The following is a 13462-nucleotide window of genomic DNA, read 5'->3' on the forward strand; positions in this document are numbered from 1 at the left end:
TTGTAGCTCACAATCACAACACAAGCAGCACGAGCGGGGACTCCTCCAATCAACGTCAATGTTCTTCACAAACAAGGCGTCCTGGCCTGGGTCCAGCTTCCACTGAAGGAAGGAGCATAACAAAAGCAGCTGATGTTTCACAGACACTTATTCACACTAAATCATGTGACCAAGTTGATGGCACCTTTTTCGTTTATTGTATGTCATGCAAGAAAGGTTTTATTCAAACTGAGTCACTGACTTTTGTATTAACTGTGATTCTGATGGAAGTTCTGACGAAGTTCCTCCCGCTGCTCTGCTCTGTCTCACGCTCCGTAAGGCAGGAATCCACTCAAACATGTCACCATCGTCCTCAAGAGCGTTAAACTACTGTGAAATCCTATGGTTTAATACAAGGGATGATACAGTGGGACGGCAGCACTTCACAAAGCAGCTTCTCCTGCATCATCATCATAACTCATCCTCTAATGTTCTGTCCTCAAGTTGTGTGTAGTTTGCTACAATAAATAAAAAACACCTCAGGTTAAAGATGTGGGAGAATGTTCTGAGGCTCGAATGTCCAAAACTGCCAAGTCATTGTGTGGAAACATCGCGGGCGCCCGGGCTCCATAAATCACAGGGCTGAGGGGAGTTCATGAGCCGCCTGTGGTGCAAATGTGGAGACGGAGCTTAGTGTGGTGAAACACACTAGGAGCCCCGGTAGACGAGTGGTGCTCTGAACCAGCAGATGGACCATTACAGCCTTGGTCGACCACCAAACATGGACATGTGGAGTCGAAGCCTTTTAGGCAAATTACAATTAGTAACGCTAACCTGACAACAACAGGAAAAACAAGATGATTGTGTGTCCGTCCCCTGAAAAGGCTGTAGACGAAACTAGTTCCCAGAGAAGCAGACACACTTTATAATGGTTACACTGAAGCAGAACTACAGACAGTGTGTCAGGATCCATTTGATAATATTTAATATCATCCACCTCTTTGGGTTTGAGCTGACTGGTCCCAGATGAAGGTACCATAAACAGCCTAAACCAGTCTGGGTCATTTCTAGGATTTCTACTCGGGTGTGGTTCTGTTTGAGTGGACACACGGTCCTCACCTTTCATTTCTGTGTATGATGAGCAGTTCATACCAAGTTCAAAGTAGTATTTTACTGAGGGTAGACATTACCAGTTTACTAAACTTTAAACTTGCCTAGAGAAAATCTAAATGTTGTGGTTCTATGTAAAATGTCCTTCACAGAGATGCACAGGCTGAACACGGCCAAGCGACAGAACCTAGTGTTGTTCCAGTCTTTCAATGCACTTTAGCCACACAGTCCAAACATCAGATGTGTCTGATGCAATGTGACGCAAAGCCATGTGCAGAACGCTGATTTACTTTACAAGCTCCCATGTTGGTCAGGCCTGAAGAGTCAGTCACATCATCATCCTCATCCTCCTCCTCATCATCATCATCATCATGGTCACATAGACTACAAGGCATCGTATCTATGAAGCTGATTGTGGTTTTAATGGGCACGTACATTATAAATCAACACAAACACATTTAGCCCACACTCTGCACATTGGACTTTGTTATGTCACCAGCTGTGATGCTTTGCCAAGAGCCTCCGTGGCATCAGTGTGTAAACAAGACCAACCAAAATCAACTTTTAGCAGCCAAAACTCCGAAACAGGCTAAACATTACTCCCCTCAAACTACCTTATACAGAGCATTTCATGTCTAACCTCACGTTGATCATGATGTAACAGCAGATGATGAACAGCTGGAGGCTACACGAGAAGGAAGCTGAATCGAGAAATGATCGCAGCAAAAGGAAAATGCATCAAACCAGACAAACATTATTTTTATGTTAAAGCTTAACACGTGTTCAGAGAGAAACGTTTGGTTGTCATTATAGCTGAAACCAGAGGTTCTTGCTCCCAGACAATGAAAAACACTTCCATGTGTGCTTTCTGTTCCCTTCAGGTTGCTTCCATCCTAGTCCTACCAACTATTCCCTGCACAGGGTAAATACAAATATGCCACCATGCAGAGAGCTGGGCCTGTGTCAATGAGAGGATGCGCCGTCTTACACCTACAGTACATGACCGGCTGCTGAGCTGCATCAAAGGCTTAAGAGAGCCCATCATGTCTCAGATCACGCTTACTTTCTGGGAGGTCTAAGGATGAAGTGTCCCAATCGGAGGCCACTGCTTGGAGTAGTAATGACTGAGTGATAAACATAAAAAATAAATACTCAGGATCAACCTCAGCACCATACAAACCACCTTACCTACTGTGATCAGTGAGAGTCATACATAACATGTTGGCTGAAAAGTCCATTATTTTTCCTTCTAAGTAACATTATTAAAATATTAGTAAAAGTCTCAATCCTTCAGTGTTTCATGCACATTTCAGGAGGCGCCTCTTCTTCTTAATACGAGGTTTGTATTCAGGGTCGTCATCGGCCACGTCGCTGTCACTGCTTGAAGACTGACTGGAGTAGAGTGTGTTTGGATCAAAGGAGGACTCGGAGTCATCATCCTCCTCCGCCCTCCCGCCTGGATCGCAGGGAGCGTAGCATCTGCCCTCCGTAGACCTGTAACAGCAGCTGGAGCTCAGCCTTGTCACGGCCACGTAGGACTGGAGCCACGTGGACGGCAGCAGCTCGGCCTGACTGGGCAGTGACCACGTCGTGGCCGCGGTGGAGACCTTGCTGTCACACCTGAGGCTCAGATGATCAGTGTTGGTGCCACAGGAGTGAGGTCGCATCTGTACAGGAGCAGATCTGCTGCTGTGCGTCTCAGGATGAGGTGAGGTGGAGTTCTGAGGGACAGGGTTTGGAATAAACCCCCTCGGAGCCTCTAAATGTCTCGTGTTGGTGCAAGATTGTCTATATTTTCTAGAAAGTCTGGACAAAGGTTGTCTGGACGTCAGGTTGGGGAGGTGGACACTCTCTGGTGGGTTGATCAAAGAGTCTTTGTCAGGTGAAACATGGGGATGAGAGCAGGTTGGAGTGTTTTCGTCACTAGGCACCATTAAATGATCTGAAGATGGCCGAGTGCTCCCGCTAAGCAGCGGAGCCACGTCTTTGGGCGAAGGCTGAGGAACAGGTGCCTTCTGGGAGGTGCTGCCTGCTGACCCTGACCCCGCGCCGCGCTGCTCTGACTGCGACGGCGGCGGCCGGTCAGGGGGACTCGAGATGAGGTTGGACGGCGTGAGGTCCTGTGACGAAGAGGAGGACGAGGAGGAATGGAAAAGCGGTGGCGACCAGGAGAGGTTGGCCTGGAGCAGCAGCTCCTCTGAGCACTCGTCAGGACACTGGTGCAGGATGCTGCTCACCCATCTCTGGTGTCTGGAGCAGAAGTGGGGCGAGGCGGCCGGCTCCCCCCTCCTCTCACAGAGCTCCTCGGAGCCCTTGTTCCTGCTGTTTTCTTCCACCTTCCTGACTCCATCACCAGCGGAGACCCCTTGGTGGTGTCCACTAACGCCTGTGCTGTCTGTGGCCACGTCGTGGGCAGCCTCCCCTCGCCGTGGCTTGAGACCAACCTTTAGGGAGTACAGACAGCTTGACGGCTGAGAGCTTTCCATCTCAGCCCCTCCGTTTCCAGATGGTTGAGAAATGCGACAGAAAGGAAAGTCTGAAGGAATGAACACAAGTATATGTGGATTAAAAAAATGCATCACGTTGACATTCCTGGAGCTTATAGTAAAAAGGAGGTGATGCTATGTAACATCTGGATCTCCCTAAACATACGTACGTACGCCTGTTACTATACTGCATTGGGGGTTAATTTTTTAAACTCAATTTAGCACAAACACTGACTGGGAGTCGTTTGATTTTATTCATTTATGTCCAGTATTATTTATCTACTAATCATTTAATTCATGTTTGCTGCATTTTTCAATCTTACATAGATTTGATTTCATTACACACTGGTTTCAGTTCATGTTTAAGCACTATTCAATCCATTTCACCTACCTGCCTGAACTATGCTATTTACCGTATTCACTCAGCAGACATTATGATATGTAATGTAAATGTAAATTATGTAAATCCTATGGCAACAACAAGTATAGTCAATCTAAAGGTGCAGTAACAACAAAGTTCTATCTATAAAACCTGACAACATTCATATGGTTGTGTGTGTTTTTGAGGGCCAGTACTTCTTACCACAGTGCAGCAGTTTCTTTAAGGTTGTTGCTATGGCGATGGAGTCACAGGTAACTAATTCCAACAGCTGCTTGTCCTCTTCAGTGGCAGGACTTGATTTCCTCAGTATCTGGTTGACACGTCAAAATGAATTTGATCACTTTTTAAGTAATGTTTTTTTTGTTGTCTGACCATCAGCCTCTAGAGTCAATAAACACAAAGCACTGGTACGTCCGTGACTTACTTCAAGCACCTGATACTCAATACTGTACTGAAAACCGTGCCAGATGTTAGATATGTCTTTAACCACACAATCATAAAACTCACACACATAAAACACATACTTTGTCAACGTAAGTGTCTCCTTTTAACACGGCCTCCAGCTTGTGTAGATACTGCAGGAGCCGGTCCTCTAACTTCTGGGCGTAGTGTTCACCGTACTGCTCGTCCATGTGTTTCTGGAAGACACACAACATACATCATGCCGGACAACGTTTACTGACCTATCTTAATATCTCCTGCTCCAGGTTCTTTCTATGTTCTTCTATAGCACCAATTCACAACTGACATGCGACAAGCAACCACTTTACACATTAAGAATTAATAGACAACTACAAGAGAGACAAAGATAATGAGATGCAGTAGAAAGGTGGAAAGTTAGTGGCCCAGAAGTGGCTCTAATGAGCAAAGTAGAGGTGATTTGTGCAAATTTTCCTCCCTGAATCACAATGTGTGTGTGGTAAGTTAGTGTAGGCCTCCACTTTAGCTCTACAGTGCATCCTGCTGGATAGAAAATAACCAACAAGGGTAGAGACAAGCCTGGCAGACACGAGTATCAACACGCAGACACACACACAAACACTAAAGGCAGTATGTGAAACAAGCCAACCTTCATATAATCGTTACGTTTTTCCTTGTCCACAGCGAGAGATTGTGCCAGTGTCTTAAAGTCCAGATGATTTTTTCTCATGAGGAACATGTCAAGCTGGTTCTATGGCACAGAAAGAGAACATGTTGTTGTTGTTGAATCACTTCATTTCTTCATCTCCACCAAATCGAGGCAAACGTGTGTGTTTCAGTAGCAGCAGGACAGGAAACAGGACTTACACACTGATCTTGGTACTGAGGTAGTTTACTTGGGAAATAGGTGATGATTTTACACACGGTGTCAAGGGTTCCTCTGCCTGTCCGCAGCATCCACATGATGACCTGAACACAGACACACAGGTATGTAGGCATTTCAACTCTAACACACAATGCTGATCAATGCAAACGCAAGACTTTTCCATACCATAGTCTTGAGGCCAAAGATGATCTTCATGTGTTTGAGGGGAGTCACTAGTCCTGGTAGAAGCCTGTAAGTGGCCTCCACAAACCTCATCACTCTGTCAAAGTGTTCCACGTCCCTGTTCTTCACAATGGAGAACACCTGCGCAGAGGCCACACGCAGCCTCAGGGAGTCTGTCAGGCTGGTGGGCTGTGAGTCCGTGTCAGGCCAATAGGCCGGATCCAGAACTGTGGGTAAAGACACGGTACTGGTTCAGTTTCCAAACACCCATTCTTGACTTTAATATTTCTAACCAAATCAATTGGTTAGAATCGCTGCAATCAATCAATCAACTGTTCATCTCTAAACAGTTATTATAGTCCAGTAAAGTTACTTGTGCCAATGCTTTGCCAATAGAACAGTCCGGACATATTCATGTAGTGCTTATGTAGTGTTTAGTGCTGTGACGTCACTGAAACCAACCTTCCTGTAAGTCGAGCATCCTGTGAGTCCATACGTGCTCTATGATCCGGGCCAGCAGCTGTGGACGGCCGTCCGTCCGCGGGCCGCGGGCCTCCATCGGGCCTCGGTGGTCGTGGTGGTGCCGCTCTACGCTTTCTGTGGGGTGGAAACGCTCCGGGCCTCGACCGCTGCACCTTCTATGCATCGGACATGTACCGACATGCTGAACGACCCCTGGCGACGTAGTTTGCAACTCCTTCAACGTTCAAAACATTACAGACAAGTTAAACTCGCAGTCTCTCTTCAAAATAAAGGTTGTTTGAACGCTTGATACAATACTCCCCATAATGTGGCGCGTCTGGACCTTTATTGTGAAAATTGTTGTAACGCGGATGGTTGATGACCTGGAAGTAGTTTGTATAAACCCGAATACTGTTTTATTCTCATTGTTTTAAAAAATATGATGAACTTTGATTAAAGTAAATTATTTATTTACAACGCATTTTAACGCGGATTTTGGATTTATTTAGCTTGTTACATTTTAATTTATTGCTACCTTTATATTTTACAGTTTACTAAAATGAGACAGTGGCGGTGACGCCTTTGACGTCATCAGAAGCGACCCTCTCTTCATTTGACACAAGCGCCCGCTACGTAACCTGCGTCTGTTTATCATACAAATGGATTATTGAATGAAACAAGCTTCGACACTACGTAAGTAGTTCCGTTCACCACCTTGCCCGTGCGGTCAGAGTGGCTCAGTCTCACTCTCTGTACTGTTTTACCGCTGATGATGTCACTGTGAAGCCGCCTTAGATACATGTGCTGGAGTTGCTGCACACATCCAGTGCTCCAATACTCAATTATGACAAGTTCCTACTATAACGCACAAGACAACATGCTCATGGAGACAGACGGTGTTGGTGTGTTTGTGCCTGTATTATGAATGAAACATTTTCATGGCAAAGTCTGTGAGACTGTCCCTAAAGGCCTCATCAATATTAAAGTTAAAATGTTAGTCTTGTTCCAGAGTAAGTTACATGCTGTGGATCGAGGACCTCTGATAAACCAAGTCTTCCTCTTTTGCAGCTTCACCCTCAATGTGTAATTGTGGTGGAAATTTCCCATAAAGAAGCAGATGAGAGAGTTGTCCTTTTGTGCGATTTATTGAAATAGTAAAGAAAATAAAAATAATGGGGAAAGCAAATAAAAAGCATGGATGTTGATCGTGCACATCAACAAACCAAAAACCAGCTGGGGAGATCAGTGCACACACCACGAAGGTGTGATGCAAAGAGCCCACGACCCTTAAGTTGCTTCTGCCTTTTAACCCCTTTCTCTGGCTCTAGTGGAATGTCTCTCTGCAGCAATGGAATTGTTTGTGCCACCTTATCTCGCTGTGAGTGAGAATGTTTGCTTTCTCACTTCTGCATCGTCATGTCTTGTTATCCAAAGGAAGGAACACCGAGCTTCCAAGACAAGATGCATTGGCTTTAACAGCCTTGGGTCTGGTGGGGAGTCAGATAGGAAGGAGCCAGAGTCCGGGTGTAAAAGACAAACATATATCATAAATTATTAGTCAGTCAAATGGAGCATCAGATGTTTAGACTTGATGTACGTCAGGGCACAAGAGATTATTTGTTTGTGTAAGAATGTTTAGTATTGCACCTAACCAGCACATGACGAGTGTGTTGGATAAGAAACAGCACTAAGGTAAAATTTTTCCATTACAGTAATCCAGCTCCACCATGAACGTCAGAACATGCGTCGCTCTTCTGCAGCTCTCCAGAACAGGGCTCCCACGCCACACAGCCACAGTGTCTCTGTGCAGAAACCGACCCTTGAGTTTCATAACGGAACCGTCACCCTTTCTGTCACGTGCACCTTGCAGTCGCTCTTACTGCAGTAACACCAAGGTACGCTCCTACCTGCAGTACATGAAACGGAAGGTCATACCTGGCCCGAGTCCTCCGTACAGCCATGTGTGCCAGGTCGGGGACCCAGTGCTGCGTTCAAATGCAGCTGCTGTTGACCCTTCTGCTGTAACAGGCCCTGAGATCCAGAAGGTCATCAGCACTTTAGTGAAGGTAATGCGAAAACTGGAGTGTGTGGGACTGAGTGCGCCTCAGATTGGGGTGCCGCTCCGCATCCTGGCCCTGCAATATCCCCAGAAGATGTTGGAGGAGAGTTCACCTGCAACAAGGGAGGCCTGCGGCCTGTCTGTCCAGCCCCTTAGGATCTTTGTGAATCCCCAGCTAAGAGTGCTGGATGGCCGGACAGTGCTCTTTCAGGAGGGCTGTGAAAGCATCTCAGGGTTTTCAGCCACAGTTCCTCGCTACCTGTCTGTACAGGTGTCTGGTACGTCTGCTTCCAGTGACACAGAACACACTGACTACATTTGCCTTCAGCTAAAGCAAGTTGTCTGTTTTTAATAAGGATGTGAACTGAATAGTTCTGGTGTCATATTAATTTCTCAACAGACCATATTGGACACATTTCACTTATTGTTCTGGCTTCTCTGCAGGTCTGAACGAAAAGGGTGAAGCAGCAACGTGGCAGGCCAGTGGCTGGTCAGCTCGCATCCTCCAGCATGAGATGGACCATTTGGATGGGGTCCTTTACATCGACCGCATGGACAGCAAGACCTTCATCAACAGGAACTGGCAGACGTACAATGAATAGACTACAGACAGGAGAGAGCTGTTGGTTTTAAAGTTCACTGTGACCATGGACCCACCACTGCACTGCAGCTATATGATTAAAAACAACAAAAAGCCTTTCAGGTTGAACTGCACAGACAATGTTTGATGAACAATCGGGTCATTATAAAAATCCATGATGATGCTATCACCTTGTCCAAAAATGTTTAAATGCTGTTAATACATTAACAGAATGAATAATTTGTAAACAATAAAAAAAAAATCATTAAAATTTGCACAAATTAAAATTTATGTTCATTCATATATTTGAGCAAAAAGATGTACAAATGTAATAAGAATAGTTACCAGAGAGTGAAACTTTGACACCTCTACAAATACTAATCTCTGGACGTTAAATGTGATTTCTTCAAAGAAGGTGAAGAATTTAAGGCTGCTCAAAAAAGCAGCTTTAAGTTCCCTTTACAAGCAGTCATTTACTGTATAAACTGTGTTCAATGCTCAACTTTCGTGTGTAATTAACATTTAATTATATAACCACTAAGAAATAATAAGAAGAAATGCTTATCAAATAGTGAATCATCTGCTTCATGATTCTTGTTAACAAGTTTCCTGTTCAATGACAATAATCATATAAGAACAACATATTCAGAGTAAGCACATTTAAAAAATGATTTAATTTTGTTAGTTGTGATGCAACAAAAATTTAAACACGAAAGCTGATTCCTCAGGTGCTGGTTAGTCTGGTATGCAACAACCAAATCCACCGTCACGAGACATCTGCTCATTTAACACAGAAACGGGCAGTAGATGCAGATGAAGGCAGGTTCCCTTGTGCTGTGCCAAGCTACATTGATAAGCTGAAAAACATTTCACATTTGTGACACAGAAGCCTGTATGATCTATTATACTTGTGTATATTGGCTTCACTCAGTTTCAACTTGCTTCTGTACTGGAGCATATATTCCAGTGAACCTAAACCCAGCACCTGACAGTGCAGAAACCATCCTCTCTACAGCAACGCAAACAAACACCAGCAACTGTGGGTGGGTGTTCGCGACCCATCGTGGTTCGGAAGGAAACCTGGATTGTCCACTGGGCACGCCTCATAGCAAGCAACACTAAAAAGGTAAAGTTGCCCTTTAAGGTACGTAAGGTAAAAGTAAAAAATATTCCTCTGTATGTGTACTTGTCCTAGGTCTCGTCATCATTAGGACTATGTAACGCTGATGGGATGTGGTTGGTGAATGAGTCATCAGATGACTCTTGGCACTAGGTTGAAACATTGTCTCCCTTGTTTTCATTTCTTCAGTGATGCGTGTGGCAGATTTGTTTCAGCTGTAGACTTTAAAAAACAACGACACGACTAGTTTCAGACATCATTGACTAATGAACGCACTAATTACCGTTTTTTAGCACCATGTCAAGGCAACAACTGGATCTTTTGTTATAAAAGGTTCTTAGTAGAAGCACAAACATTTAAGGCTTTGTGATTTCGCTACTTGTGCCTCATTAATGAAATCACACAGAGGACGACTGGTCAAACGTTTGGCCACATGTGCATTCAAGTGGGGTCCTGTACCAACAGTCTCTACAGTACTCGCTGCCACAGTATCTACACAGAACCAGAGGTTTTCTGGAGCACAGCCTCCCACACTCACACACTCCCAGTTCTTTGACCATGTGGTGAGATTTGCAGTACTCTCGCTCTTTGCAGGACTCCGAGTGGAAGACACAGCAGCTGTGGCACAGAAGGCGAGGGTCCAGCTGGGCAAGGTTGCAGCACTCATGGTAGGTGATCGCTTTAGGCTTCGGTTTAGGACAGTCGCTTCGCACCAACGAGGACATCACCGTGCTGCCGCTGGGGACAATTTGTGCTGCACTCCTGTCGCTCACTCTAAGGCTTTCGTTTTGTGCCGACACCGAGCCCGATCCTGCCATTGAGTCCACTGCAACATCAGGGCGGCGTTCCACATGGCAGCTCCCAAGAACGGCACAGCTCTTACTGTCTGTCAGTTTGCACTTAGCACAGTGTTTCATTGTAGGATAGGAGGAATTCTGGAGACAGCTGCATAACTGATTGGCTTCAGCCTTCTTCATACCAAGCTCCACCTCTTCCAGCTGCAGGCTGTGCAGCTGGGGCTGGTCTCCTCCATCCAACTTCGACTCGTTGCAGGTTTGCTTGCTTTGCCTTTTGTTGACAGATGAGCTTCTGTGGATATTGGACTCTACAGGTGATGTCTTTGTCAGCTGGCAGTTGAGCATGGAGATACAGCTGTGCTCTCCAGTGGGTGGGGAGGCAGATGTGGAGGGCAAGGACATAATTTCATTGCTGTGCATCTTCACAGCTTTGGGTGATCCGAGGGGAGACGCCCAGATTAAAGAGCGAGGACCCTCATCATCTACACCCCCTATCTCCTTCTGCCCCCCGTTAGCCAGTACATCTGTGTACAGATCTACATCCACATCTGCATCTAATGGCTCAGTGACTGGCTGCTGGACCTTCAGGGTCTTTATTGTGTTTTCCAAGGCAAACTGTTGAGAAACATGCACAAAAAGCAAGTGTAAAGTATTTAACCAGAGTAAGATCTTGTTGCTTGTGTTTATCTGTTGATGGGGCAAATTTAATTCAGGAAATTATAAGTATTACTGTACTATTTCACATATATTTGAATTGCTTTGTGTGTCAGACCTGCCCCTTTCCATCACTGGATTTTATGGATTAACCCACCTGAACACTGTGGCCTTTCTGCCTCTCTCGCACCACACTCAGCTCCCAGTCAGCCTCACCAACATGGCTCCCCAGGACCTTCTGGAGGAGGCAGCACTCGCAGCGGGCCAAGAAGAAGGCACAAGACAAGCGGAGGAGGTCTTCTGGAGTGGCAGTAGAGGTTCTGGATGACTGAAGGTGGAGCTGTTGCTGTCGAGAAGAGCCGGGCCTGTACCCCAACAGCCCGAACACTTTCTCGATCTGGGGCATTGAGAGCACCGGCTTGATGCAATGGGTGAACATACCGGAGTACATCTGAGACGAGTGAAGAAAGTAAAACAAACAAAGCCTCAAATGAAAAATGCATCACGATTATAAATGTCATTTCTATTTAAACATATAATCTGCAGTGTCAAGTCTATTTTTTTAGCCAACCTTGACGACTTTGTACTCCTCCCTCCAGGGGCTGAGGTAGAGGTTCAAAGCTGCTTGCTCAAGGACCTCAAAAGCTTTAGCCAGGCCTTGTAATCCAGCTCTGCCTCGGACTCTCCCGGCGCTGGGCGTCGATACCGCTGCTGCCTGCGCGAGCGACTCCTCCATCAGCCTCAGCGGATCCAGACCCAGGCAGTGGGTGTCGTCAGTACTTCCCTCCTTCAGCAGCGCCTCCACCTGGTCCCATAACTCCTGGTCACTACATGTCAAGTTGGTGCCTCGTCCCACGATCTGCTTCTCCAGACTGTGCTTGTAGGCAGCCTCTAGGTCGCCGAGTGTTGGCCGGGAGTTGCTCATGTCTGCTGTGAGGGAGACCGTGACGTCACTTCTCGGCTGATAAGGGCTTTGCCGCATTAGGTGATGAGATTTCATTCAAACACCACCACGGTTATTTTAATTCGATACCAGTGGGTTTCGTTCCTTGTGGTTTCCATTGGCATCCATTTGTCAGAATACTGCAATTACTAATCAGCCAAAGATACTTGTTCGTAATCGAAAGTGAAAGTTATGAGTGTGAGCAAAACTGTATATTCGAAGTAAACAAACCTGTTGACCCACTATTTGTAGTTACACCACATTCATCAGTGGAAACAGTCTTTAGAATGTTAGCATTAGCTTGGCGTACCTGCTCACTGACTAAGGCTAAGCTAGCTCACTTTGCTAAATTAACAGTTCATATGAATCCAAGTACTGTTGCCTTTGTTACTCAGAGTAGCACTGGAACTTAGCGGGTTAATTCGGACGCTGTCATTCGTTTCACATTCATTTCAATCTACCAACCATCAAAATACGAACTTTTTAACGCGTTGGGTTCAGTTTCATTTTAGGGGAAAGTCCCCAAAGAAGCGCCTCCGAAGCAAGTTGGACGTCGCTTTGAAAACAGGCCGAATTACATTTTGACTCAAGCTGCCTTAAAAAAACGGCGAGAGTCCGGTTCGGGAGCTTGAGCTCTGGCCCGACACCTCAAAACCGTTCATTATAGACGCGGGTCCGCGTGTCGAAGCTAATGTAACGTCGCTGCTAACGTTGAGCCGTGAGTCGTAGGAGCGAGTGAGAGCGGACGCCGGACGCGGCCTTACCTCTGCCGGGCGCCTGCCTGTGAACCTCAAGCTCTGGCCCATGGACACGCTCCCTGGCGCGGCCGACGCAGACTGGTTCCTGCTCAGGGTTGGGGTTTAGGTAAACACTGTCACGTGGACGGCGTCAGACAGGGGCGCGCGATGGCGCTGTGAGGGCCGGGGGGCGGGGGCCCTTACCTAAACGCTATCAGTGTCATGTCCCTAACAGAAAATACTACAATGCAACAGAAACTACTCAATTCAGGTATATAGGATCAATTCACAAAAAATCAATCTGAAGGCACTTTACAAAGTAGCCCTAATAAAAACTCTGTCTAATGAAAGGGAAACAGAACAACTACAACAGAAAAACACAAACCTATGAAAGTACAATGGTGGTGTGTTGTTGGATTGAAGGAAAGGTGAGGAAGATAGAAGTACATAAGAGTGTATGAGTGTATGACAATCCCCCCAGCATTTAAAGCATATGGCATGGCTAAGACATGGTTCAGAAACCTGAGCAGCTCTGGCTATCAGTTTTATCTAATAGTAAGGTTTTAAAACCAGTATTTCTTTTGTTATATTATAATAGGTATATTTACTGATTTATTATTAAATCAATAAGCGTTATGCTATAGGTGTGATTCTGATAGTGTATAAAAACATTGACATTGACATA

General features: G+C 45.7%; 3 protein-coding genes across 4 annotated transcripts; 1 reads left to right on the forward strand and 2 right to left on the reverse strand.

Moving 5' to 3' along the window:
• Nucleotides 1–1490: 1490 nt before the first annotated feature.
• Nucleotides 1491–6225, reverse strand: LOC114857875 (uncharacterized). Its single transcript, XM_029154779.3, has 7 exons — nt 5888–6225; nt 5429–5652; nt 5245–5346; nt 5027–5128; nt 4482–4595; nt 4159–4267; nt 1491–3625 (listed from the first exon to the last, which is right to left on the reverse strand). The coding sequence occupies exons 1-7, from the start codon at nt 6069–6071 to the stop codon at nt 2388–2390; spliced, it is 2073 nt and encodes a 690-aa protein (XP_029010612.1). The 5' UTR covers nt 6072–6225; the 3' UTR covers nt 1491–2387.
• A 237-nt stretch (nt 6226–6462) lies between these two features.
• On the forward strand, nt 6463–9172 carry pdf (peptide deformylase, mitochondrial). Its single transcript, XM_029154280.3, has 3 exons — nt 6463–6580; nt 7600–8224; nt 8391–9172. The coding sequence occupies exons 2-3, from the start codon at nt 7615–7617 to the stop codon at nt 8546–8548; spliced, it is 768 nt and encodes a 255-aa protein (XP_029010113.1). The 5' UTR covers nt 6463–6580; nt 7600–7614; the 3' UTR covers nt 8549–9172.
• Nucleotides 9173–9181: 9 nt separating this feature from the next.
• On the reverse strand, nt 9182–13141 carry spata2l (spermatogenesis associated 2-like). Of its 2 annotated transcripts, none has more exons than XM_029154279.3 (4): nt 12805–13141; nt 11669–12024; nt 11255–11548; nt 9182–11058 (listed from the first exon to the last, which is right to left on the reverse strand). In XM_029154279.3, the coding sequence occupies exons 2-4, from the start codon at nt 12020–12022 to the stop codon at nt 10045–10047; spliced, it is 1662 nt and encodes a 553-aa protein (XP_029010112.1). In that variant the 5' UTR covers nt 12023–12024; nt 12805–13141; the 3' UTR covers nt 9182–10044. The 2 variants fall into 2 exon arrangements, with proteins under 2 accessions (XP_029010112.1, XP_055365556.1); XM_055509581.1 differs by having other exon boundaries at nt 11669–12027; nt 12805–13138.
• Nucleotides 13142–13462: the final 321 nt, after the last annotated feature.

Source organism: Betta splendens, chromosome 6 (assembly GCF_900634795.4).
Source record: "Betta splendens chromosome 6, fBetSpl5.4, whole genome shotgun sequence".
Taxonomy (NCBI): domain Eukaryota; kingdom Metazoa; phylum Chordata; class Actinopteri; order Anabantiformes; family Osphronemidae; genus Betta; species Betta splendens.

What these genes read in the sequence shown, in the direction of transcription:
- spata2l (XM_029154279.3), bottom strand. Translation starts at nt 12,022, where the DNA reads ATGAGCAACTCCCGGCCAACACTCGGCGACCTAGAGGCTGCCTACAAG. An exon ending in AGGAGTACAAAGTCGTCAAG is followed by an intron (nt 11,549 to 11,668) that starts GTTGGCTAAAAA and finishes CACTCGTCTCAG; the next exon opens with ATGTACTCCGGTATGTTCAC. An exon ending in AGAAAGGCCACAGTGTTCAG is followed by an intron (nt 11,059 to 11,254) that starts GTGGGTTAATCC and finishes GTTTCTCAACAG; the next exon opens with TTTGCCTTGGAAAACACAAT.
- pdf (XM_029154280.3), top strand. Translation starts at nt 7,615, where the DNA reads ATGAACGTCAGAACATGCGTCGCTCTTCTGCAGCTCTCCAGAACAGGG. An exon ending in CCTGTCTGTACAGGTGTCTG is followed by an intron (nt 8,225 to 8,390) that starts GTACGTCTGCTT and finishes GCTTCTCTGCAG; the next exon opens with GTCTGAACGAAAAGGGTGAA.
- LOC114857875 (XM_029154779.3), bottom strand. Translation starts at nt 6,071, where the DNA reads ATGCATAGAAGGTGCAGCGGTCGAGGCCCGGAGCGTTTCCACCCCACA. An exon ending in GATGCTCGACTTACAGGAAG is followed by an intron (nt 5,653 to 5,887) that starts GTTGGTTTCAGT and finishes CTTTACCCACAG; the next exon opens with TTCTGGATCCGGCCTATTGG. An exon ending in TCTTTGGCCTCAAGACTATG is followed by an intron (nt 5,347 to 5,428) that starts GTATGGAAAAGT and finishes GTCTGTGTTCAG; the next exon opens with GTCATCATGTGGATGCTGCG.